The following is a 27,215-nucleotide window of genomic DNA, read 5'->3' as shown; positions in this document are numbered from 1 at the left end:
TTTCGTCATCTAAGCTTCATTTTCTTTGTGCCACCAGAACTGCCACATGCCCATATCATATCTGTATGGGAAGATGACACAGATACCATTTTACCTCTTTATTTTAAGAACAGTAAAGGTATTTTATGTTCAGGATTTATTACCTCAAAAACCCCTTCAGTTTCCAGCTTGCACTTTTGGATAATCAAGTAATTTCCCTATAACTGAGAGGATGATCATCTTCATAACAGGGAAACGGTAGAATTAAAAAAGCATTGGTCAAACTGTTCTAAAATCATCCATAATTGTTAACGTCCTAGAATTTTGCATGTAAGGGAAACTGAAAAGGCACCTCACAAAAGCCCTCTCTAAAGAACGGATTGTAATTTCTGGAAAATCTTTAGATTAAGTTGAATTTGCAACTGACTGAAATCATGCTATTTGTAAAATCTCCAGTCAAAGTAGTTTTCAACTAAATCTCTGACTAATCACTCACACTTACATTCCAGTGAAGCTAGATTCTGTCAGCTTTGGAGCAAAAAAAGTAAAACCATGGGACAGAACTGTTTCAGCAAAATTCTAACTGCAGAAATATTAAACTCAGAATATTTATGAATCTTTCTGCCTCTGGTGCAAAACGGAAAGCCAATTTACATGACCTAACTTTAAAGTCAATAAACAACAATTTTTAAAAATGAGAGAAAAGTGAAGAAAACACCCCAACATTCTTTTAAAGGCAAAATGCCTGGGCAAAGAGTTAAGATAGCTGGCAACAGAGTGGAAAAATATTAGCAGTCTACCATATTCATGACCTACAAGTTCAAAACATAATCATTTTGGTGAGCCGAGGCTTAATCTTATATCCCATGTTCATTTTACTGGATATCTTCACCTTACTTGACATTTTGCAGGGACTATTATTGATTTGTGTCAACTAAAGAAAGTGACACAATGGTGACAGTACGGGTTAGAGATTAATTCTCCATTAAATTATGTATTTCTTTAAATACTGAGCATTTTTTCTCTTTTGGGGTATTTATACATTGAGCAGGGACTTTGCAATCTTTTTAGCTAAACAAAACAAATTAACCTTTTGAAACCTTTCTAAATGTCTAAACCTTTCTAAAGTCTCAGTCTGGATTTGTATATAGCAATGACAGCCAGATGCTATGCAGAACACTGCCTCCAGGACATTTTAGGCACAACCATGCTGTATTTACTGTTTGTCAGCCTTTCATTTTATTTTTTTTAACATATCTCTAACCTCCTTTATTAACCTTTCACATTTCCAATTCATTTTGATTGTTTTCCTTTTTCCATCTATGACTTGTTGGATTTTTTATTTATTTCTAATTACTGCTTTCATTTTATCTTTGAAGAATGGCAAAGGCACAATGAAAGCTGCTATTAGAACCATCCCTCTCTGTATCACTGCCAGGAGAATTCATACTATTGGACTACACCTAATACTAAAAGGCATTGCAAAAATTATTCTACTCTGCTAAGTCCAATGACATCTTTAGCCAGTATTATCAGGGCACTACTGCATAAGCATTTACACTAGTGGAATTCCAACTGATTTTGGCAAATATTAATGGAAAAAACCCTCACTGCAGTGGGAAGGCTGAGATTGCTAGAAACATTGCTAGCTTTGGCAGGACACAGCTGAAGCAAAGCTCACTGTCGGCTGATATGACACTACCATGCCATGTTGCCAGGGAAACAGCAGCAGAACAGAAGGTTGTTAAACTGGAGAGGTTCTAAAAAAAAAGAAATTAAACCGAAAAATCCTAAGGGCCAGGCTGACCTGAAGGAGGTCTATCTGCCATCATGTTATTCTACAGAAATAGTTTAGTCATAACCTTCCTCCCCATAACTGATGGGCTGAAGGATTCTTGCTTCTAAAGATGGTACTTCCATTACATGGGTTTGATGATAAATTGTGTGCAACTATTATCACTTACTCTATTTCTACTGATGATCCTTGTCTAGTGTGAGGTGTCCGTGCCCATAGCAGGGGGCTGGAACTGGATGATCTTAAGGTGCTTTCCAACCCAAACCATTCTGTGATTCCATATAATGGTTGGGTGAGTTACTTTTTGTAAAGTAAAATATGACCAATCAATAAATAATGAGGTAAAGTACACAAAGGATGACTGGATGTGTATTTTTTAAGTTTTTTCAATCAGTTTAATAGTGGTAAGACAGGACAGTATCAAGACCAAATATCTAAAAACCAAGTGACAGGAGTTAGAGAACTGAGTTAATTGGAGTAGAGGAGTTATTTGTTGCCTGCTAATTTTGAAGTATAATCAGGGGACACTGTCATTAGTTGACAGGTTCAAAATTCAGCTAAGCCTATTAATAGCTTTTTAAAAATGCATTCTGAAACTCAGAAATGTATCCCAAGAAACAGGTTTATGGATTCAGTCTTGGCAGCAAAAAAAAAAAAAAAAAAAGGAAGAAAATCCATGACATTTGCATATTGTCTCATCCATTACTCTTCACGAGAAGAAAAAAAAATAAAATACATGAAATAGATAATTTGAGGAGAGGAAGAAAATTAAGATCTGGGGAAAAAAAAAAACAACACACCCTTTCCTAGTATTCTATCCTTGCTTCTCAAGATCTGAACTCAGAACTTCCAAGTCAAAAGCTCTATCTTGACATTTAATAGGTCTTGCTATGTTTCGTGTATACATTTTTCTGTTCCTTCTAAACTTGTGCAGAGTTTGTGCATGACACTCTTAGGCAACAAGCTCCATAATCTCACTCTATGTTCTGTGGACCTGCACTGCCTGTACTTCATTCTAAACATGTAAGCTAAAAAAAAAAAAATCATTCAATATCCTTGATTCGTAGAAGAGAAAGCAGATAATGATTAGAAATCAGTTCTCTGTATGCCCGTTGTCATTTTATTAGCCCGCCACATGGCCCTGCCTTATACATCTTAGTTTTTTCCTAGGAGAAAATGTCCCCATCTATTATTTGTTATTTTAATGGAAAATATTTTGTATTTTAGGTCATGCTTGCTCTAATTCTAATATATTTTCTTCAAAATGGAAGAAGCAAATCTAGACAGCATTCTGAAAGCAGACATCGTTTGCATTTTATACTGTTCTCTGATTTTTTCTTAATCTTTTCATAATGTTTTGGGCTTTTTTGACTGCTATTGAACATTGAGTTGATATTTTCAAAGCTGTTACAACTCCAGACTCTCTTTCTGGTATGTTCACTGTATGGTAATGAGTAAACAGGATACTCAAATGTCTAACAGTATCTTTAAAGAAATCAAGCTTCCCATAAAAGCCTTGTCACACTGCCAGAAAAATGGCAGTTACCCAAGAGCTCTCAGCATTAGACACCATCAGTTTTAGCTAAAAATCTGCTGGAATAGCAATACTGTCAAGCAAGCACCCGACTTCTGTTCAAAAGGACTACTCTTGAAAAGCCTGTGTAGGAATAGCATATACATCAGAATTAAACAGTGATGATACCATAAGGAGTGTAAGAAATTTTGAGTTCACATGAACAAAAGCACTGACACTACTCATTGTATTACTCTGGCTTTATGGCAGTACTGCCTGCAACTGGAATGAGTATGCAAGTGGCTTATATGCATGTCAACAACTGCAAGGTGACACAGGTCTTAGTAAACACCTGAAAATTTATGCTGCAATAATCTAGGTTAGTTGGTTTGCAGTCCTCCTTGCTCTTACTTTCGTTTAACCATGAAAATGTTGTTCATACTGTGTATTGTTATATCTAAGCCTGACATATGCCGTTCAATTCATGACATTAAAGAAAAGCCTCTTTTAATTTTATGTAGCCCAAAGCTTAAGCAGTTTCTTAAGTTTAAGATATGAGCTCATATTATTATCTTGTTATGATTTGATGGTTTATTTGCTTGAGCAAGATCTCATTTTGTGGCATCATCTTAATATACAAAACTGTGATCACATTATAATCTTTGACAAACCACCTGTCTCTCTTGATGAGTTACAACTTTTTATTGTATATAATAAATATCAGGTCATAGAAGGACTTGAAATTAGGCAATAGCGAATTTACTTAACATTAGCTTTAGTCTCAAACAGGGGTCAGTAACATAGGACAAGGGTGAATAGCTTTAAACTGGCTGAGGGTAAATTGAGATCAGATTTCAGAAGCTCTTCCCCCTGAGGGTGCTGAGGACTGGCACAGGTTGTCCAGAGAAGCTGTGGCTGCCCCACCCCCGGCAGTGTTCAAGGCCAGGCTGGAGGGGGCTCGGAGGAACCTGCTCTAGTGGAAGGTGTCCCTGCCCATGGCAGGGGGCTGGAACTGGACCAGCTTTAAGGTTCCTTCCAGCCCAAACCTGTGTTTGGTTGGAGTCTATTAACATATTCCAAGTATTGTCTATTTTCCAGTTTTACAAATAACTATTTGTTTTTACCTTAACTCTGGTTTGTAGAAGTGTAGTCTTATAGCTCCTAGTAATATGGTAGTACATAATTTCTACAGATATGTAGAAACATACAGATATGATAATACTTAAGACAGAGACAGCAGAACACTCTGCTAGTGTCTAGGATCCCCAGAACATTCTCTGGGTAACCAGGTAGTAGGTTTGTTCAGTAAGCTACAGGAGCAAGTAGAACAGGGTAGATAATGTGGCAGAATTCTGATGATCCAGTGTGCTGAAGCTCAGTTACTGGCAGCCAAATAATAGTGCCTGAACTCTGATGGAGTTTGCAAACTCCACCTAGTATATACAGAATTCTTTTTAGGAATTACTATGCACAAAGTCTCTACATCCTGACTCTTCACCTCTGAGTCAGGAGAACTGTGCATTCTTGTTTCCGTGACCAGTGTGTGACATAATTATTAGCAAGGCTTTGCAAGTGTTACAGGTACTATATTTACCCATATGCGTGTCTGCCAAATTCTTCAGTTTTTATGCTGCTTTTACTCCCTTATTACATGGAGAAATTCCATACAGACTAAGCTCCTGGCTATCAAAATTATGCTGCCTATTGAAAATGGCTGAAAGAGCAGTAAAACAACAGCAGCAAATGCAAGTTACTAAATACATGTAAGTGTATAGGCATATTCTACATGAATCTGTTTAATGTCCAAGCTTATTTAATATGTTAGTTAATGACAGAAAGAATAACTATACTTATAGAAAACACTGTATTAAAACATACCTTAAACCCCATCCAGGACAAAGACAATAACCTAGCAGAATTAGAACTGATTACAACTGCATGCCAAGTCACTGAGGTTTTTCATTTATATAAGTAACTGAATTCAGGGATTCTGCAGGATTGACAGAGATGGGATCCACTTATGATTATTGCAAAGGAAACTTAAACAAAATGAGGTTCAAGTTGAGATAATGTTTTTGGCATCCACAGAACATTTTCAATGAAAAAAAAAAGAACACCAGAAAGTTACTCTTGAAAAGGCCTTAGCCTAGACTGAGTGCCACTACAAGAATATTGCTAGGTATGTTTCAGCGGTCAGATATTTGCATCTGCAAAACTTTATAGCCTAAAAAACCCATCCTACCACCTTTCCACCATGTACAACAAATACTTCTATTTTTTTTTAAGATACAAGGTTACTGTCAGACTAGAACGGTCTCCTTTTACTAGTGCTGTCCAAGTTAGCTAGAATAGTCTACTAGCATAACCACTAAATGGTTTTGAAAACTAATACAGAGACAACAATGAATTTAATTGTATTCATGCTGTTCACTCTGAAGTGCTTTGTATAAAAGGTGATCAGTATAAAAGTATCCTATAAGGATATCAATATAAAGGGCAGTAGACAATGGTAATTTTTTAAAAAGATCACATGATCAAGAGGAGTAAAGGCACCAGAACAACAAGAATGCTCAGTGATCAGTCCATGGACAATGTTGACCTAACATGACAATTCATGTGGCTCCTCAGCCACAAATCTTTCTGAGGTTGCAGCAGCCAACTACCTTTGAGCTTTTGTTTGTCCTCTAGTCTCACCTCATCTGTCCAGACATGGCCCTGTGCACAAAGAGAGTACCTATGCTGCAGGTGACTGGTAAAGCCAGTCAATCCTGGGAGCACATATGCCTTACCACAAATACACAGTAAAGGCCTTCAGCACATGTCCAGAATTGTCATCTGTAAGAAGAGAAAAAGGACTGTGGCTGCTGCCACTACCATGCCAGAACACGCTATACATGCACTAGATCCATTACACAGTAGTAGAACATGGCAGCGTGGCTTGAGACAGCCACAGGCCGCACTGAGAACCACAAAAGAAAGGAGAATACATCAACCATAGGGAAGTCTCTTTGCTTTAATGCAACTGAGAAGTTTCTGTGCTACCACATAAAATAAAACAGCTTAAACATAAGTCAGAATATATTAACCTTTTTTTCAAAGTGATAGTAGATAACTAGGTTCTTAAATACCACACTGGAAGACATTAGGCAGTAGTGAGAAAATCAGAAGTATTCAAGCAATGATTAAATATCTGAAAGATTTTCAAGAACATGAATACCTACTTTATAGAACAGAAGTGATAAAAAGATTGAAAATGTATATTTTTGTAAGAATATATATAATTCTCTTATTAATCTTAGCACAATAATAAATTCTTAGAAAAATTCCATTTGTTAAGTAGAGTTGATCAAAAGCCTCACTTGATTACATTTCTCTAAAAAACAGATTCCTTATTAGTAATATTGAGAGCTCTTCCAATTATTTTTCTATGATAAATCATATTTCTAGTCTTCTTCTGCCCATAAACCATCAGTAGTAGGTCAGACTGAACAGCAACTTTTTAATATCATTTGGGAATATTTTAAACAATGGAAGCTGCCAAGAGCACCTCCTGCTCTTCTGCTACCTCCTTACACTGGAAAAGTTGTCCACCAGCTCCTACTTCTCCTGCCACCTTTAATCAGCTTTTTGTTCAGGACAAGCCATCCCTTCTGGGACAGGGGAAAGCCACAGCAGCCTAGTTCCTTTCAGAAAGCCTCTGTCAAAAATCTTTTTTCCAGAGTAAAATGGTTTCAGCATCTGAGTTCATCTCCTGCATACTTACTCATGCCTAAAAAAAACCCCAACACAAAACCACACAAAACCAAAACCCACACCACCACACCAAAACTGACAACCAACGAACCCAGAATTAGCAACCTCAGAAGGCATTACTTCCATTTGCAAGAACCACATTTATTCGTGCTATATATTTTTTCATGTGTCTGCATATTCTAGTCTAAGTTACTAGTTTCACCCAGTTTTTTTGACCTGTGCATGCATCAGACTAACAACAAAAGCTATTCCTGAAAACTGTTAAATATGAACACAAGTAATATGATGTTAGTAGCAACACCTTCAAGATTATTAAGTATTTGCTCTTCACTTTGTAATGCTTTTCAAAAGCTGGTGCCTAACATTTTTAGATTTCATACATGATTTTGCTTGCTGTACTACTGAACTGTTTTGGTTTTCCTTTGTTACTAATCCTGTCAAACCTCACAGGGCTTTCGGTATTCAAGACCACTTTCTATTTTCTCATTTCATGCCACACAACTTTCTTCACTAAAGCTTGTCAAATGCTTTATGAGTTCTTCTGTTACCAACTTCCAAACTGGATGGTTTTAGTAAGTTAATATTATGGGAGAGATCTGCTCACTAGTTAGGAATAATGATGAGTGGTATGGCATTTCAGGAGTACAATTTCAGATCAACCTTTCGTTTTCTTACTCTCTAAATGTTAAAGTAGCAACTCCACCAAATAACAGCAACCAGAAAAATTCAGTCAGCCTCCATTTCAGGATGCAGTGTCTTTCTGCATTCACAGGTAGAAGAACTATGTCAGATGTCTCCCGATACACCGAAAAAAATGCATACTGGGAATACATACTGAGGAAGTGTTCTAACATCCTGAAGGGGTTTTGGATTGCTATCCCAATTTGGATTGCTAGAAAGGTCAAATGTATGCCAGATTACACCTGTTATTAGGGATGAGAGGGGATTATAGAAGAATATATTACATTGTGCAGTAATGGTCTTATTTACACACAGAGTTCTTAAAGAGTCATTTTCAACTTTGTATTGAACGACATAGGTAGTTGTTCCTCTGAAATTTAAACCTCTTAATGTCCAAGCAGCATATTTTCTAAAAGGCTAAGCCATACTTGTCAAGTATGCATCACAGCCCTAAGTTTATGATATGCCTTACTGTTAAAGGCATTCTACAAGGACAAATACAGAATTTGTTTTCAAGTAACTGATTTTCAATACAGTCATCAAGAGAGTTTCACATAAAGATGGCAATTTCTTATAAGAGAACATTATATTGCTTTGGTCTATTCCCCTTCTATGTGTGGATATCCATATCAGAAGCATAAAAAACTAAATCTTCAGACCTGAGATAATATCTAAATCAGGAGTTGATTGATCAAGTTATGTATACTTATTATTTTACTGCTATTTATGTATTTTAGAAGATATATGCTTGGGTATTTAGAAGATACAAGCCTTAAGGCTGGAATCTTGATATATCACCATTTAAAGTTAAACTTTGGTAAGGGAATATATATTTTACATTCTTAAGTGAAAAAAAGCAAGGCTAGAATTCCATTTGCAGAGCTGAAAGACTGCACACATGAATGCTGAAGTCATCCAGGCTTTGCTCCCACACGAACTTCACTATGAAATATCATGAAATGGAAAGCCTTCATAAAAAATGAGAGAACCTGAATGGTTTAGGTCAATCTTTTTTGCAGATTCCCAAGAGACTTATTTTGTCAGAAAGATGTTTCCTGCCATGTTTTATTTCCAGTGGTAACTCCAGGTGCTAAAAGGGCTATGTACTACATGTAGCACAATTTCCCCTCTGTTCTGGCTGTTAGTATTGCAGAACAACAGCCGCATGCCAGGAAGGAGTTTAAATAGTCTCAAAAAGCTGAAGTATCAGGAAAGGCAAATAAGTTCCTTAAGAATTTGTTTATTCAATAAAAAAATTCCTGGCAGAAAAAGGATTTCTGTTCAGAATTCATACAGTTAACATGTGACAAAGAGCTTTCCTGGTAAATTATTATTATTAGATAATTGAGAGATTCCATTGTGACCCCAAAGATTTGCACGAGGCCTGCTGCAGTCTGAACTATTTTTGATTTTTCATTTGCACCTTTTAACAAGTTACTCCACTAAAAAAGAGCCTCAGCATTTCCTCAAATTTTATTTTTCCTTTCACCACTAATAATGGCTATAAAAAAGTAGAAAAATTCTCTAAATCTGAGTCACCTTCAAGTAGCATTCACATTGATAAAGTTGTTGAACTAGCAGTATTTTTAGAAAAAGCAGACATACCACCTTTGCTTGGTATCTCCTGCACCATGTGAACCTGTCACAACTACTGACCTCAGGAACTCTCAATCTTACATCCATGTTTAATTAATATCATTACTTCATTATTTGATCTCTGAAGACCCTTTCTAATGGTCTAGAACCCTATTGCAGCTAAACACTGTAGAAGAAAATTGAAAACTATTCATCAGGATGTATAGCAGGTATGAAACACCAAACTGCATGCATACAGATGGTGGACTTGCAAAGAAACTGCAAGACTCCTTTTCAGGGTGAGAGGCAGGAGTAATAACATGAGAGTACAGATTATTTAACATTCTCTAGCACACATTCATTTAAGGAGAAATTTAAATCAACATGAGACACTCAGATATTAACAGGAAATTCCTAAGTGCAGGATGCAACATGCAAGAAGGGAGGGGGGAAAAAAAAAAGAAAAAGATAATTTTACATTATCAAAGGCCATAGGTGACATCTTAGTACATAATAGAAGACAGAATGGGTCAGTAAGCTGCTAAAACAAGCAATTTGATGCAATAGAGAAGAATTCACAATGGGGATATAAAAACCAATGGCAACCTTCTCAGAGTGCTGGTCAGGAATAATGATCTTGCAATAAAGCAGCAGCATTCCAAAGGTATTGTACAAACCAATTTTGCAACTGTGTCACAAGAAGAGGCAGCTGTTACCTAGCTGAGTCATACTAAGTAGGTATGATGCATACAGAGATACAGCTCTATTTATCGCATCTTAGGTAGAAGACAACCTATAACACTGTGGAATGAAAACAGACTCAGATCATATTTGCAGATAATCTTAGATAAGCAAGAAAAATATTGTTATTGAGAATGACGAAAGAAAGCACACAAGGTGGAGGACGAAAAGAGTGAAGAATTCTACTTTTCACTATTTTGCTCTTTAGTAAGCAGCTAAGTATTGAACAGGTAAGTCAAAATACCAGTTTGGCCAGACCTACAAACTGTTAGTGCAGGTGATTTTTGCCTCTGCAAATGCAGTTACTCAGAATAAAGCATAGCAGGAGAAAGAAAAAAAGCCCCAGGAAAAAAAAAAAAAAAAAAGTCTTCCCTTTTCTCATTTATTTCCAGGCAGGATAAATTTTAACTTACTTTGCCTCTCAAAATCACAGACAAAGGGAAAAACTGTCCAGGCAACTGGCAATTTGGGCATTATTTTTGTTCTCCCTTCTGTACACTGGTGTCACTACAATAATCTTGCCCTGAACAGACTCCATGACTTAGCTATATTCAGGATCTACCAGTATGCCAAACTAGCTCATTTTTCACTCAATTTTCACCATATTTGCCAATCATTATTTTAACGAATCTTCAGTAAAGACAGAGCTCATGCATAGCATTTATCCATTTCTGGCAACAGGAAGCCCAGAAGTTCTCATATTCATACAGACTGTTGGCTCAACTTGCACAGTTTATGTATCACCCAGATTCTCACACACTGTCAAGCGGCAAGTTACAACTAGTTTTATTTAATAGTTGTTTTCAGCGTAGAAATTACACCAGGAAGCATTTTAAACTCAACAACGCTATTATTCATAGGGCTTTTCTCAGGAGTGGCAGTCTCAGTGTTGCAGTTCAGTTGATGGACCTTCTCATAGTTCTGCTTTCAGAGCTGTTTAATGCCATGCTGTGTATTCAGCACACCTGAAACATGCCATCTCTGTATAGTAAAATTAGGGATGTATGTTTGGATAAAACATAATAGCCAAAGAAAGATGGGCCAAAAGTAACCTGTTCTTTATGATTATACAGCCAGGTTCCCCCTGAAATGCTATTAGTATCCCCCTCCTTTTTGCAACATAAGAGGGAGTTACAGGATGATGACTATTCTCACCCATCTGTGTTCCAGTTTCTCCACAGATCATGAGAATATGTGTGCAGAATTTAATTTCATAGACGGGCAAATACTTGGACAGTGGTTGCATATACATAGAAGCTGAGGGCTAATAAAAGTCTGAATTTCAATGATGAGTACATTCTATAAGCAGTAGCACCAAGGAAAAAGGATAAAAAGAGATCATAGGAGCTTAGCCCTCCAGGCTGTTAAAACACTATGTACAAGTGGGCTTCAATGTCACTCTGAAATAACCCAGACACTTAGTTCATTTGATTCTAAATAGTGGAATCAAAATCAACATCCATAAGGATTTTGATTCCAGTATTTAGAATCAAATTTTGATTTCCCATTTGGACAAATTCTATTTGATTTTTAAATCTGAAAAGCATGGCAGGAAAAGTCTAAGGAATTGCAAGAAGCCCAACTAACTCCAAGTCAGGGTCTAGGTACAAACAATAGATGTTTTACCTAATATCTCTGAAAATTAACACAAATAATGCTTCTGTCATGTCAAGAGAAGGTTACTAAATAAATCAACTACAGAAATCTCTTACAATAGGAAGGCACTAATGCCAAGACAAGAATCTCCAGGTAATGAAGCCTGAGTCCGTATGTAGGACAGTGAATGGTTAATTAGTTACCATAGTACAGGGAAGAAAATGGCAGTGCAGTGGATAAGCTCTAAAATCACTAAAGAAGATAAGAATAGAGAAATATTATATATGTGATAAGCTCTACCAACAAAAAAAGGGCCAATTTAAACAGTGCTGACAAGGATTATTGGAAATATCAGATCTTTGCCAAAATCATTTAAGAGAGAATTTCATACTCAGAGAATGGCCTCAGACACATGGAGACAATGATGGAGATAAGACAGAAAGATGCAGACAAAGTCAACAAAGCTACTAAAAGATTAGGTAACTTTTTTTTCTTTAAAATAATTATTTCTGGTCTGATTATTTCTCATGACCCAGTGGAACTGCTTCTCAAAGTTGTCACTTAGCTGCCTTCTCATACAAAAAATCTTTGTAACAAATTCAGTACTCATAATGTATATTTCATTTGCAGTAAAAATCGAGTATTTCAGAAGAGTTTTATCAAAATTCAGCTTAGGTGAATGTTCTTGACCATAAGTGGTTTTTTGCCTTAAAGAATCATAGAAAGAAAATGCAAAAGGGATTCAAGCATTTAAGACAAGCTTGTAAAATGTAGGGAATATTTTTGGAAATGATTTTGTAGTCTAATTGCATCTCAAACTTATCACTTAGCTCCCTCCTAATAAGAAAACTCTTTGTAAAAACTGCATTAGCAACCAAAAATACTGACAAAGAAATTAGAAGTGAAGATGAGTTGAAACGATTTCACATCTCTGTACCAGTAACAATAACAGATTGTATAAAGTGATACATAAAGAACTCCTTTCCTACATGCATGGGATGTGGATGGAATAGTTTCACTTGTTTTCTTCAGTGATGATCTAGTCTTATGCTGGTTTGGAGTGTAGGAGTTGCAGAAGGACATAATAGCATCTTACTCCAACACTACTACGTAAACTGTGAAAAATATGTTGGAAGTATCACCTATAAAAGTCTTCTCTTTAGCCACTTCCATTTCAAGGAGTTTCACCACCTCAGTTGCTGTCAATTCCAACCACCAGAACCTTGGAATCCCTTGGGTCAACTGACATCTTAATCTGCACTGTGATTCTACGATAAGTTATACTGTATAAACAGCATATTAGATAGAAGGCACTGAAGTTGCTTCAGGTACTGATATAGTTCACCTTGCCTCAGGGATATGGTGAAAGGCATGTGTTATATAAAATACGAGTAATTTCTGGGAGGATTTCACATTTAGCCATTGAAGCCACTGAAGCCCTTCCAGTCATTATCAAAACCATCTATTTGGCATGTTTAAAGAGCACAGAAGCTCTCAAGAAACAACTTCTAGTAATAAAATCAGGTATGCAACTAGTCCTGTACAAAATTAATGTAAAACAACTGAAGATATGTAAAGGAATACCAGAAAAGTAGAAGAACTTTAAGGTTAACTTTCTGATTTTACAATATAGAGTAATTCTTCCTGAAAAGCAGCTGTTTTCAAACATAAATACAGCACGTTTAGGAACCACTCGATGACAGAATCATTATGTGTTCCTACCCACAAACCTCTCTGTTAAGCATCACGTTTTACAAAGCTGTCAAAAAAAATAAGTTCAAATGAAACCCTTTAAAGGTTAACTCAGGCAACCTAACTGTGATATCAAATACATGGTTCCATATAGCTTAATGTTCATGTGTTTTTCCATAGTTACTGTATTTGTATGCTATGAAAAGCAGAAGCTAATAGCATTAAAGGGAATTGAACAGGAATAGTTATTCATTGCACCAGACAAATCAGCCATATCAACAAAAAGTCAAAGAAAAAAATTAAATTTAAAAATTCTGTACACATTAAAGACTTTTTTTTTAATTAATTAAATCCCAGATTCTTATTGAAGATCCTGTGGAAATAAATGGGGAGAAAACTGCTAGTCAATCCTATTTTAGCTTCAAAATTTCCCAAGACTCGCAAAACATGGTGTCCAAATTAACCACCTTTGTACAGCAGGATGTTACTACTGTCTACACAGTAGTAACACTGCTAATCACTACACATACTAAGTGATGTTTGGAGTAACAGTAACCAGATAAACATTTAGCAAAAAGGCACACACACCACCACAAAAAATACTGCAGTCACATGAAGAGCACCTCCATTTCCCAAAAGTATCATTAATCAAATAAATCTGTCCAGTGGAAAAAATTATCCAAATAAAGGAGTCTTAGTTTCTGGCTTTTTCCTATACACTGGGGGCAAGGCAAAGGAAATCACATCTGGGGCTAAGAACTTGGGGATTACTGCCATGGGAGGGTAGGAAGGTGGAGGGAAAAGAGGCCAAACACTCGGGAGGAGGAAAGGAAGAGAAGGCAAGAAAATAAGGAGCAGAAGGTGCGCTTACTGTTTGGTTATCTTCATACAGCTTCAAGTCATATCCACTCAGCTCCACACAGAAAATTATTGCTGTAACACCCTCAAAACAGTGGATCCATTTTTTGCGTTCAGATCTCTGTCCACCCACATCCACCATTTTGAAAGTCAGCTCTTTGAAGGTGAACTTATTTTCTACAATCCCTGTGGTCATGTCCCGAGAACGCAGAATATCTTCCACTGTAGGGATGTAGTCCAGTGCTGCAATCCTTTCTAGGTCATTTAAGTAGTATGCAGCATTATCCTCTAGGTGGTACTCGTTGGAGCGGCAAAAACACTCCTGCACACCAGGGTCTGCCCAGAGCCGTTTCATGACTCCCAGGAGCTCAGGGGTAATCTCGCCTTTGCTCTCAGCTGGGCCTGTCAGGGCAAAAAGCTGTACAGCATCATATGCTCTGTCAGGATTGTGAAACTCTATCTTAAGGGTGGCTAGAGCTCGAATAATACGTGTGAGAGAGTCAATTGCATTATAGATAATCAGAGGTTTGTATTCCTTACAGGCCTCCAAGTTAAAGCCACCACTATGAATGATTTTCATCTGCTTTACAATAGTGCTCTTCCCAGAATTGCTGGTACCCAGGAGTAGGAGCTTAATCTCTCTTCGCTGTCGCTGACTTTCAGAGCGCAGGTGGCGGTCAATCCTACGGGACCGCCGCGCTGCCTCTTTCTCCTCAGAGCTTTGCCGACATCCCATGGTATAGCAGGTGGTTACAGAGGGGGAGGCTTGGAGATCGTCTCACTCTGTTTGTGTCTCTGAAAAAGATCTGCGGTGTCTTTCAGTTCCCGTGCCAGGTACACCTTCAACAAGAAGAAAAAGTTGCTCTCCAATACCTGATGGTCCGAGATGCCTGTACCACCTAATTCAGTCCCAGCAGGGGTGCAAACCCATGTAGATATGCAACCACAGAAATAGTCTCTTCAGCAGATCTCATGGCACTCCCCTTTCCAGCGCATAAACAGTGGCACATTCCTGTTACTGAAGGCACACTTCCCTTTGCCACTGTTTGTCTAGATCCATGAAATACTCTTTTCTGTTCTGCATAATTATTTTGCTGCCTTCTGTCCAAAGGTAAGGAGCTGCACTTTCACCTTCTCTGCTCTAGCTCTTGTCTTTTAATTGTATTTTCTGGTTGCTGTGGTGATGCTGCTAGATAAAGCTGAAGTTCTTTTCAATGGCGCTGTACTTGTTTTGTTTCTCTTCCCCCACTTCTTCAGCTGATCCAGTTCAGCTCTGTAAATCAGTGCTTTCCACCTGCCAAACGAGAAAAGAAATGAATGAAACGAGAGACTCCGCTTCCTTGCTGCGAACCACTCACTTTCTCCTTTTCTAGACTTCTAAACCTTTTAGTATCCCAATAATGGATCAGAAAATACAGATGGAAAAATATGTAAAGAAAAGCAAAAAGCTAAAACCATAGCAAAAACATAGGGACAGCTGAAGCTTGCAGACCTAAGAAAATGTGGTTTATGAACAACAGTAAATCAAATCTCCTTTTCAGCCTTCTGAGTTTTATTATCTAAACCCACATGAAAACAAACAGTGCTGAGCTGTGCCCCAATTTCTCCCTCAGCAAGAGCTTATGGCAGTGCTTTTCCTGCACAGTCCTGTTCTGACTGGTTTTCCTGAAGTAGAAAATGAAACAGACTCACAACTACTTTCCCCAGTCTCTCTATTTATGTCAGTATCTTGTACTCAGACAGATGTCCTCCTGAGTTTTCTTTCATCTGTTCTGAATGCATGGAACATTTAAATAACTAAATTAGGAAGAAAAAGGAGGTGATCAACTTTGCTTCATGATTTTGCAAAAGACAGAATTACTCATCTTTGCAGAATACAGTAACAGATCATCTTTCCCTTTGGAGACCAGTACTGTTCGATGTACTACGTGCATCCTGCTTAATCAGTAAAGTGATGCACTACTACAACAAACTTCGCAAGCTTCCTTCCATAGCCAACCTAAGTGATATTAAGGTTCTTCTCTTCCATTTTTAAAACAGGAAATTCTGAGGTACAGTAAAAGTGAATAGTGACTGTCAGTACTATACTTAGTATATATGTTTACTAGAAGTGTAAGTGAATAGTGTTTCATACAAAAAGTACAGGAAATGCCATCCCAAGCAAGGGCTGACAACTCTACAGTGACTGTTAGAGCAATTAGTCTTTCCCAAATTAGGGGTTAAGCCTCCTATTTGGAATGCTGCAGAAGGCAACAGCAGGAAGCAGTTACCTCTCACAGAGGGAAAACACATTACTAACAGCTGATTGGTGATACCTTGCCTCTTTCCTAGGAAGGGCTTACTGCTCCCACTAAGCTTTAAGCACAGTGGGCAGCAGAATCACAAATGTCATGGCTTCCACATTGTAAGCTGGCCCCAGCCCACTTTGGCACTTGCTGTCTGCTTACTTGTGCCTAGGGGGTTTTCAGTGAGTATTTTTACAAACTGAACTACACGCCATTGAGATACTCTCAGAGATAAGGTTGAGTTCACATCTACTACAGAAATATAAATTCTACTACATTTTAATAAGACTGAATGTTCCAGATTTTATTTTATTTTATTCAAAGTTGCTGTAGAAGTCTTTGGAAGTTTTCTTGCATGAACTTCCTAGCATTTCAGTGTAGATATCACAAAGCATTAAAATACATATTGAAGAGGATGATTCCACACTAGTAGGAAAGGGACAGAATGATCCAAGCCAGATGTTGAACAGAAGCTTTTGTGAGAAAAGAAACTGAACTACAGCTACTTGCAACCTCATATACATTGCTTGCTTTCTTTCTTAAGCATCACAGCAGAAGTTTTAGTGAACAAAAGACATTTCGGCACTACAAAATGCTAATCTGTTACTAAGTATTTTAAGTAAAGCACTGGATTTACCAATATGTATTTTTCCTTTCTCCACATCACCTACATCATAGGATATGAGTCACGTAGATATACAGCAGGACATAGTGGTTCTCATTCTTACTTGGCCACACTGCTCCAGTTGAAAAATATGACCTTACATTTACCTGATTTCTATTTTAATGTGTAACATATTTATAAAGGTATATACATTTACTAGTAGATGTTTTGTAAGATACTGTTTTACTATTGAGAATTTCAACTCTTGCTTTTTGTCTTGCCAAAAATCCTTACCAGCCAGGGATTTCAGCAAGATCTTGCGTTGTCCTCCCAGTAGTTGTCACTATAGTAAAAATTAATTATAGTAGTAATTAATTATAGAATCATAGAATCATAGAATAGTTAGGGTTGGAAAGGACCTCAAGATCATCCAGTTCCAACCCCCCTGCCATGGACAGGGATTATGTCAAATAATAGTTTTAGCTAACCTTTAAGTACAGTTAACTGAGATATAGCCCAGCATAAAGACTTCAAGATGGGAGCTTCTCACATATAGATAAGGAAGATTACATCAGCTGCAGTATTGAAGGTTGTTTAAATGGTTAAAAAAAGGATAAACCTAACTTTGTGATTTCCAATCTCACATTTACAAGAAAAAACATTCTTAGAACATCTATTTGGGAGGGTAATAAATTATATACCTAGGATTTCATACCTGAGGTAGTAGAAACAAGTGATCTCAATCTTTACTGTTTTGCAAGAGGTATTACTATTCTTCTGTTATGCATATATTCTTCATCATAGTGGGCTATCCTAATCTTAGTTTCTATACTTTGTATAGCCTTGTCTCTGAACATGCTTAAAAACACTTACAGATCTCTTGTACTTTATGATTGTCTGACAAGTAGAAAGGTAGCGTTTATCCATCTGCTTTCAAATCCAAGTTCCTACTGTTACTCATCTGTGAGCTCTGAAGTTCTGTAACAGCATCTTGGTATTAGGCAGGTTCTTGCAATACACTGGATCCCTTTTCAGCAGTTTCCAGTATCTAAATGTCAAGGTATCTGGGAACATGAAATGTGCACGTATGGAAGGACAAACAGTTTCAGCAATCACTGTTAATCCCTTAATGTCAGAGAAGAAGGTGTCTTAACATCAGAGAAAAAGGACAGAATCAATGTATGACAGTTCTACATACTCATTCCTGAAGTTTACTGGGATGTTAGCCTGGGACAGTTGAACTTGCAGTCACTCACCCAGAGATACTTTTACTGATTCTATATTTATCATTAAATCCCTTCATAACTCTAACCCTGCTTAAGGGAGATGCATAGTTGAACCAACGTAGAACTGGATTCATGACTATCACAATGAGTCAGTATAGGTCAGGGCCAGTGCCAGTGCACTGGGGAGAGCTTTGTATTTTAGTTAGAATAAGATGAATAGATGATTGTTGCAAACAACTGCAGAATTCCACAACCGGAACTCCAACCACAAAAAGGTGGTCAGAAAATCAGCATATGAAGTATATTGATATACTTGGATATCCCACTCATTCTTGTCTTTCCTTAGAGTCCCAGAACACTGTTAACATATGCATTTTCAGTACAGCAGCTTTTACTCAGTTCTGAAGATCTCCTGTACAGTATTTCAACTTCCCATCTTCTTTCTTACTCCTATTTAAACCCGCCTTCTCACTATGTTCTTTGAATGTCCATGCTCCAACTTCTGTAAAGCCACCCCAAATCCACAGGCATGAAATTAATTAACTAGAACAGGACTTCTGCAGTGACCAATTCCAAAAACTAACCACAACAGTACTACTCTCAGTTGTTCTGAGCTAGTTACCCAGTCACTACATCAAGTCACCTCTACATGGCAGTATGAAGTGCTTATCTGTTGTCTTTGCCAGTAGGGACCACAATGCATGAACGGGCTTGTAACGTAAGCACTTTGGATACCTGAAATATAAAAATGTCTGAATCCTTTACCCCAAATGCTAATACCTAGTCTAAAATCCTACAAGAAGAGTCTTAATAGCAGCTACATTTATCTCTCCTTTTGCACATCAGAAGGACATTAGCACATGAAGAACAGATTAATCAGCAGAAAGTTAAAATAACAGCATACACTTTAATAGAAGGGTGATCAGCACAGATTTAATACATCAAAGATGTGGGAAGGAAAACCCTCCAAAAGTTATGCTTTCTTCAAATAACTGCCTTTTTCCAGTGGTCATAGAATACGAAAAATAAAAGTTGAGGAAGTTGTTTCTTATTGAGTAGCTTTCCAGCCACACAGAGAGAATGGAATTACTATATCGGATGTCAGGCCAAATTCTTGTTTTCATTGCATAAAAATTAGATTCAGCTCCATTAATCATGTTTATTCTGACATGTTCAGAACATTTAAGTCCTCATCATTATCTAATGACATGACATTCGCTGTCATGTCATTAAGACCCGGCTGAATTCTTTGTGACATTTTCTATGGATGTCTGTGATTAAAGATGAACAATTTTGCATGCAGCACATATGGGACTCCCCCTCCTCTCTTTAGTCAAGCTTCATCCTGGGAAAACAAAAAGGCTCACTAGAGACAAGCAGCAGGAGGATATATATTCCTCCCAAAATGCATCAGCACTCCTGATAAATCTGGAGATTTTATGCCCATATAAATAGAATTTTTATTAAACTTTCTGTTATTGGCCTTAACAATTGCTTATGACAAACAGTTTGGTATAAATACACTTTCAAGAAAAAAATAACTCTTTTCAGACCGCTTGTACACTGTGTTTTGTTTCCTACTGCACATTTCCACAGACATTCAGGTGGATCATTCACATCCCACAGTGGTTTACCTATCAATTATTCTGCTTGTCATTCATTCCTATTGCATATTTTTATAACATATTTGGATATCACTATTTCAAGTAGGAATACAATGGAGCAATTATATCGTTGCTTTGTAAAGATAGATAGTTAGATTTGTTAGATAATATTTCCCAATAGTTCATTGATTTATTTAAGTTTTTCCACATACACTAAGAAGCATATTCCAAGTTCACAGTCACTGCTTTTTAAAGTTAAGAAAAAGAATAACTTTTATGGAGCCAGGACAGTAATGCAGTAGCAGTAACATAATATTTTGTATAGATCAACTTCCTCTCACCAAGTTTACTTTTCCTTGGAACGTACTCGGAAAAGAAGGCAGTCTAGAATTTGTTCTGAAGGTTTTTTAGATCAGTTTTTGTATTGAAACTGGAAGTGTCTCATGGCTGTAAGTTCCTAATTAGATAAAAGTATTCTCAGTTACCGTAATGGAAAGTCCTATTGCTTCCTTGCACTGTGCACATTTCTCTCTAAACTTAGTTTAAACAACAAAAAAATCTTATCCTTTGAATAATTGGATTACACTGCATATGTAGAACAGGTTGCTCAGAGAAGCGGTGGCTGCCCCATCCCTGCCAGTGTTCAAGGCCGGGGTGGATGGGGCTTGGAGCAACCTGCTCTAGTGGAAGGTATCCCTGCCCATGGCAGGGAGTTGGAACTGGATGAGCTTTAAGGTCCCTTCCAATGCATTCTTATTCTGTATGTATCTTGCCTTCTCCTGACAACTGAAGCTGCTCAAAATGTTAATATATTTGTTTAATCTGTTATATATGGGCTATCTTGTAATGACCGAAATGGGTAGTTCTTCACATAAGATAAAATTAACATGCCCTGAATCCTGAGCTTACAGTGATCAATTTCAATTACCAAAGATGTAATGCCCTAACGGTTTTTAGAGTGGGAAGAATATTTAAGAAAAATTCTGCACTGGTTTATTATATAACGTTCTTCTGTCCATACTTTTATAGCAAATAAAACCAGTCATTATACTTGGTTTCATATCTAGTCTTGCTCTTTGCCCCTACCCATCACTTTTGTCTTGTTCAAACTGATCTCTGTGTTTGTAACCATAAACACTTATCCCTTTGCTCAGCATGTTCCCAAGTAACAGTGAGGGCAGGGAAAGAGAATGGCAGTACAACACAGTTCATTTGTGCAAATTTTCCTAAGGAAGGATCCGAGTACCATATCTTGTTGCATTAGCTACTGGTACACTATCATGGCATGCCTTGAAAGGTGTTCCCCCCTCCAAGATCTTACTGAAAGGAGCTGGCTTCTTAGCTCAGAATAAAGCTAAGGGGCTGTTACTATCATAGCACCTGTGCGTAAGGTACACTGCTAACAGCAGGAATTTCAGCTGGCATTGTAGGCGCAAAGCTATATTCTCCCTCAAATGCAAGCAGTACCAGTAGCCTAATAATTTAGCTTCCTCACCCCAACATGCACACACAGAGCATTACGAGTCCAATCTTGTTCAGCTTTTTACAATATTTCCATCCTAGCAGCCAGATGTTAAGTATAAATTTTCCCCAGTAATACCTAATTTAAGAAAGTAAAGTGAAGTTCAAAAGGTTGCAACAAACTTTCCACAACAGTTTTAGCTGCAGTTGCCAGCAACCTTTGTTGATTCAGGACTGATGCGCTATTCAGTATTACAGAACATATGCTATCAGAGGAAGAAACCAAAACCATTCCCAAGCTATATTTTCCCAGGTTATTGATTCTGATCATTTCTTTCTCTTTATTTACCTGAAAGTTTAGAGGTGGTGAACCTGCCTGTTTGAGCACTTACCATGTAAAAGCAAAGACAAGCAAATCTAGCAAGAAGTAGCACAGCACACATCAGACTTACAGGTATAAGCCAATCTAATGTCACCCATTTGTAGTAATTAGACACATCCACAGAGAATTCCAGTAGTTTAACAAAACCTTATTTCTGCAGGTTTAAACTTTCAATCACTTCTTGCACTATTAAAAAAGGATAAGATGACATGAGGGAGTATGATGTAGCAAGAAATACCCAAGGTACTTTACTGAGGAAGAACTGAAGTGTCCCACTAAACAGGCTTTTTTTTTTTTTTTTTTAATCTCTTTTTTGGAGCAGAACTGAGGCTAATAAGGAATTGGGAAATCAGTTCAGATTTTAGAATCCATGAAAGCATCCAGAGAGTCCCAGATATGCATGCAGAATAAATGCAAGGTTGAAATACTTTCATGTATAGTGATTAAAGTGCATTTATTACAGAAAAAAAGTTGTTTTAAAACAACTCTGGCCAGAAACATTACCGACATTTTCTTCAGACAATCACTGAAATCTGAAATACAAGGAAGAAAGGATGAATTTTTTTCCTAAGGCAACCTCCTAGTTGATAGTACAACTTGTTGTTGAAGTTGGCTGACAATATTATTGATGTTGCTGTTTTCCATTGCTTAAAGCCTTGGGAAAGTACTTAGGTTGAAAATCTCTCCAGCAGATATCCATCCCTGAGTAAATGTCTGAGTGCTTGGGCAAAACTAAACAGTTCACCCAGGCTAAAAGAAATTGAGAACTTTATTGCTATATCTGCAAACTTTGAGCCAAGGATGTGAAATTCAACAGAAGAGGAGCTTTATGGTGTGGATATGCATTTGCCATTCCCACAAAACAGGAAATTCAGTTGAAGACTTTGGAAGATTTTAGGCTTAGACAGAGTAGAGAAAGATTCCATTTCAAGAAAGCACTTGCTAGACAAGGGCAACTGGTCTTGCCTGGTCCACCTATAGATACATGGAAGAAGTAAGTTTTACAAGGAAATAGTGGAGAACCCACAGTAAACTACTTGTTCTATTACATGTAGTCATAGACCTATCTATGTAATATAGATGTAACAGAATAGTTTTCTGCAGTGAGATATTATATTCATAGGTTTAAAAATCTCATCCTTTTCTGTTGTTTGGGATGCATCCAACAGACTTTAGCAGTATTGAAATACCACTTAGGCTAGTTAGTGGTTTCCAGCTGAATTTGAGCTTTACTTAGTGGCATTAAAGTTTCCACCAGTTCAGGTGAGATTCAGACCACAGCAGAATACAGGAAGCTATTAGTTCTTTTTCTTTAAACTGTGCACATCCCACTTTCTTTAGGAAGTTGGAAACATAAATCTTGTAAAGCATTAATACCTGAATACTTGGTAGATATTTAAATCATGACCTGCTTTAGCACATCCACAAACTAGTGTGAAACAGTGAGAAGCAGCATCAACACAACCAGTACATAATACTGACTGATTCTGGAATAGAGCCAAAAATACAACAGTTCTATTCTGAGTTGTGTTACTGAAAATCCAGAGTAGTGTCAGTGACTGCATATAGATTTGCCTGTGCTTCACAGTGCTTTAACTAAGACCAGGATACACCACAGCAGTCATTTCAGAGGTGACCTTCAGACTTCCATAAAGAATGAAGTATTACAATAATATTACAGTGGGTGTGCAGAAAATCCTGGCTACTAGACAAGGCTGAGGAGAAACATCACAGCCAGCATCTGCTTTAGGGACATACAAACATCAGACTCATTTAAAAATTTGTAATAAAGTAAGAAACAAAATGCAGGACCCACTCAGTGTTTTGTAAGCACCTCAGGTGATGACAGCAGGGCAGGTTATGTCTTCATTAGACATAAATAAGCTTCATTAGACATAAACATAAGCTGTTTAGCTTTTATCATTGGTGTTACTATAGTTCTTATGTTGGGTATTCATGAGCTAAGACTCACATACCACAGGGCTGCCATTCCATGGCTCTTACTGAGATTAAGGTGATGATTATGTAGAAAAGCTAGTAAACATGAGATTTGGTTAAGAATTTAATGTTGATTTTCCTGTCACTCATTCAACCTCATTGCACACAATACCTTATGAAAGCATAAGGAAATTTAGGTAGTTATAGCCAAAGAAAGTTAAAGAGGGATTTGAAACAGAATAAAACTGTAGCTTTGTAAAAGGAAGTTTCTCTTCCTGTATATATAAGGTCACATCACAGAACAAAAACATGCTTGGTCCAGTGACAGGTATAAACTAATCAGAGGTCATCATCAGAATCTCTGTAGTAAGAACCTGCGAGAGCCTGGGTACAGCCAGCAGTGTCCTGAAGAAAAGAAGTCTGATTAATGTAATAGAGAAAAGCAGCCAGTGAAGATTCAGAGATTGAAGCTCGAGGCCAAACAAGAGGCAAGGAAAAGATGCTCTGGTAAATGGGAACCATGGAAACAATAGACAAGTTTTATCTGTGATCATGTTTTATCTGTGATGAAAGCATCCTGGAGACTCTATACAGAAATAAATCACAGCAGTTCTGCTTATGCATTTTCTTAGGGGAAAGAACCAGAGGAGGGGCAAAAATTAAGGAAAAGAATGAGAAAGTCACTGAAGCTAGGCAAGATTTCTAGGGTAAACTGAAACAGTATATAAATACAGGAACTGAGAAACTTTTGAATTCATGAAAACAAGATGGAAAGGATAGCAGTAGAGGAAGGAAAGATGAGCCGAGGAGAGCAAACAGGCACATCTTACTAGATCACATTGGCAGAAACCTATATAAAGAAGAAAAAATGCCAGTGGGAAAGGATTGACTCAGCTGTAAAGATGAGTCTGCACATATGGAATTTAATTACACTGGGGTGGGAGGGGTGTAAATACATGGTGGAAGAAGTCATTTGGGTCATCAGATTTCCACCAGAATGGTTTTGCTAGAGAAAAGACACTGCTGAGAGGGAATCAGGGCTGGAAGCTGGCAAGACAAACCTTGCAATGAGAGGCAGAGCAAAAGGTTTGGGAAAGAGGAAAGTAAAATATGGGAAATCATTTCACTAGAAGTAATGAACACTGAATTCACAGAAAGGCTGAGTGAGAGCATAGGAGGGATGGACTGGTGATGTGACAGTTAAAGCTGGAAACTAAGCAACAGAGAATGAGTAATGTTTCTCAGAACAAATCAAAAGAACCTTGGTGAATGGAAAAACAGAAAAACAGACACAGGTTGAATGAATATGCGGGAACAGCGAGTTATCAACGTGAGGTAAAGTCAGAAAAGGAATACAGATTTGTGAAAAGAGAGAACAGCCTAAGGGAGTTCAGAGACAGCAGCACAAAAAAAGCATGAGGGGAAAGAGCAACATGATGCAAGAAGAGCATTAAAGAGCTGGTCAAAACAGAAAAGAGTAGGAGAGGAAAGCAGGACTGTGAAAGAATAAAGCAAATAATTCTCATGAAGGTCTAATTTAGGGAAGGACAAAGAATCTTCAGCAGGTTTGTCAGGTTTATCAGCCTCAAAACAAGACATAAACATGGATTAAAATGCTGTTCCTAGTATGAAAGAAAGAAAGGAAGAGTGTGGATAACAGCCTAAGAGGCAGGGCTATTACTGGGGATGACTTTGGTAGGTAGGCTAGAGAGCAATTTCCAGCCTTGGGCCACCTCTGAAATTAATCATATGAACTGCGTCAGAAGGTATCTACATCAGAACTGTAGATTTCCTAGATTTCACCTTAACAACTCACATTAAACATGAGTTTATGCACAGAAAGGGAGATGAGAAGTGCACGAAGTATTAGACTGCAGCCCAGGGGAGGAGAAAAGATACTAAGAAAAAAAAATCCCAAGAGGCTAAACAGAATCCACAGTGTTCTCTGAAGTGTGTGACTCATGGGAGAGGACTTGTATGCTACCAAGCACAGATTACAGCTACAGCCTACGCCTGGTCTCATTCTTATTCCTTTATGAAATTCAGAAGCTTTGACAGTCTTACGATCCTGCAGCATGCAAGAGCTTCAGCAGGTACATCTCAGCTGGCTGAGCCAGTGTCGTAGTTACTCACTAATTCAAAGGAGCCTTTTTGTTAATAAGATGAAAATAAAAAAGTTATTTGATGTTCTGGTCTTGATATATAATTTTTAGGGACCCAATGAAAAAAAACAGATCTACTTCACTAATTCTGCAGCCAGAAGCATTTAAGTACAGCATTGTACAATAGCTAATCAGCTCCTGTTTCCAAAAGCTCTTTCACTCACAATAAAGCAAAAGGCCTCAATATCCCAATGCATCAACTTTTTAGCTACCATTTTTTCCCTCTATCAATACGCCCCTCAAAAAACCAAAACGACCACCAAAACCAACCAAAACAAACACAAGTTGCAAGTTGCTGCCACCATAAAGAACCTAACATCCTTTTCAAAGTTTAGCAGCTACTAGGATTTCTCTTCAGCCTCTCCTTTCCAATTCCCTATCTCTGGAGGGAAGATCTCACCTCCCTTACGCTACAGCTGCAGTTACTGCAGTTACACACCCACCACCACCAGCCAGCAGGATCCGAGTTGCTTCCTGGAGTCTCCTAACTGGAGATTATGAGAAGCTTGTTGTGTTGAACATACAATGAACCTTACAGAACACTGAAATAGTTAAATTCCTTTCATCAGACTTTAAAACACCTTTTAATAAGCAAGTTGTTTGCATATGAAGTGAGAGGAGGTGCAGGTTTAACTCTCTGAAGAGACTGAAGGCCTAATTTATCCAGAGAACACAGTCGGAGCAGCAGTGCAAGCATCTCTAGCAATATTCTCAGTGTGTTTTTCACCACTTATGCTCTGGAGAGTTCAAGTTTCTTAAATAATGTTAGGTCTTTCCTCTTATTCACCTTGTTTTTTCACTGAGATCAAGAACATTTCCACATGGCACTAAATGAGGTTATAATCTGAGCTCAGGAAACTTTAGTTGTGGTGAAACAGCAGCTTACGTTAAGTGACACTTCAGGGTGAGAATACTCATGGCTCTTCCTCAACAAAATAAATCTCACTGCCATTGTTTAAGGGAAAAATAAGAAAAAACACCAAACCCCAAACCCTGTCAAGTGCTATGGGTGTGATCCATTTACCGTAGGTGTTTTAGTTGACTTCAGTGGGCTTTGAAATGCACTGGTATCCAGTTTTGAACAGGAGGTAAATAAACATAATGTATTTAAAAACATTGCAAGCAGGATACCTAACTGCCAGCACCACAGACAGGTTTACTGAGGAAAATTCAGTATTTAGTGTGTGATTCGTACTCTTCTTGTAAGTGAGTATCTACAGTTGAAAACCTTTGTATGGATATGAAGCTGAATAGTGTAACTTTCAGCTCTCCATTTTATGTGATCTCATCAGTGCCATATTACTAGTGGATACTGAAGCATGATCAGTACCCCTGTGCTTCAAGATTCATTTCTTCCCTACATGCACATG

The 27,215-nt window shown here is 37.6% G+C and overlaps 2 protein-coding genes across 7 annotated transcripts in view; one reads left to right on the top strand and one right to left on the bottom strand.

The window, feature by feature from the left end:
• The window catches only part of RSPH14 (radial spoke head 14 homolog), an 86,073-nt gene that overhangs the window by 30,976 nt on the left and 27,882 nt on the right, over positions 1-27,215 (top strand). The window lies entirely within an intron of this gene.
• GNAZ (G protein subunit alpha z) overlaps positions 1-27,215 on the bottom strand; it is a 73,527-nt gene that overhangs the window by 21,340 nt on the left and 24,972 nt on the right. For 4 of the 6 annotated variants that reach the window (XM_065693105.1, XM_065693104.1, XM_065693106.1 and 1 more), the window contains one exon: positions 14,197-15,477. In XM_065693105.1, the coding sequence (XP_065549177.1) occupies positions 14,197-14,919 (723 nt within the window). In that variant the 5' untranslated portion in view covers positions 14,920-15,477. Of the gene's footprint in view, positions 1-14,196; positions 15,478-15,675; positions 15,745-17,366; positions 17,427-27,215 lie in introns of those variants that run through there. The other 2 variants (XM_065693108.1, XM_065693109.1) reach the window with 2 other exon arrangements.

This window comes from Lathamus discolor, chromosome 12 (assembly GCF_037157495.1).
Source record: "Lathamus discolor isolate bLatDis1 chromosome 12, bLatDis1.hap1, whole genome shotgun sequence".
In the NCBI taxonomy this organism is placed as follows: Eukaryota; Metazoa; Chordata; class Aves; order Psittaciformes; family Psittacidae; genus Lathamus; species Lathamus discolor.
Note: the sequence above shows the minus strand (reverse complement) of the source record. Positions and strands in the feature narration are given on the sequence as shown.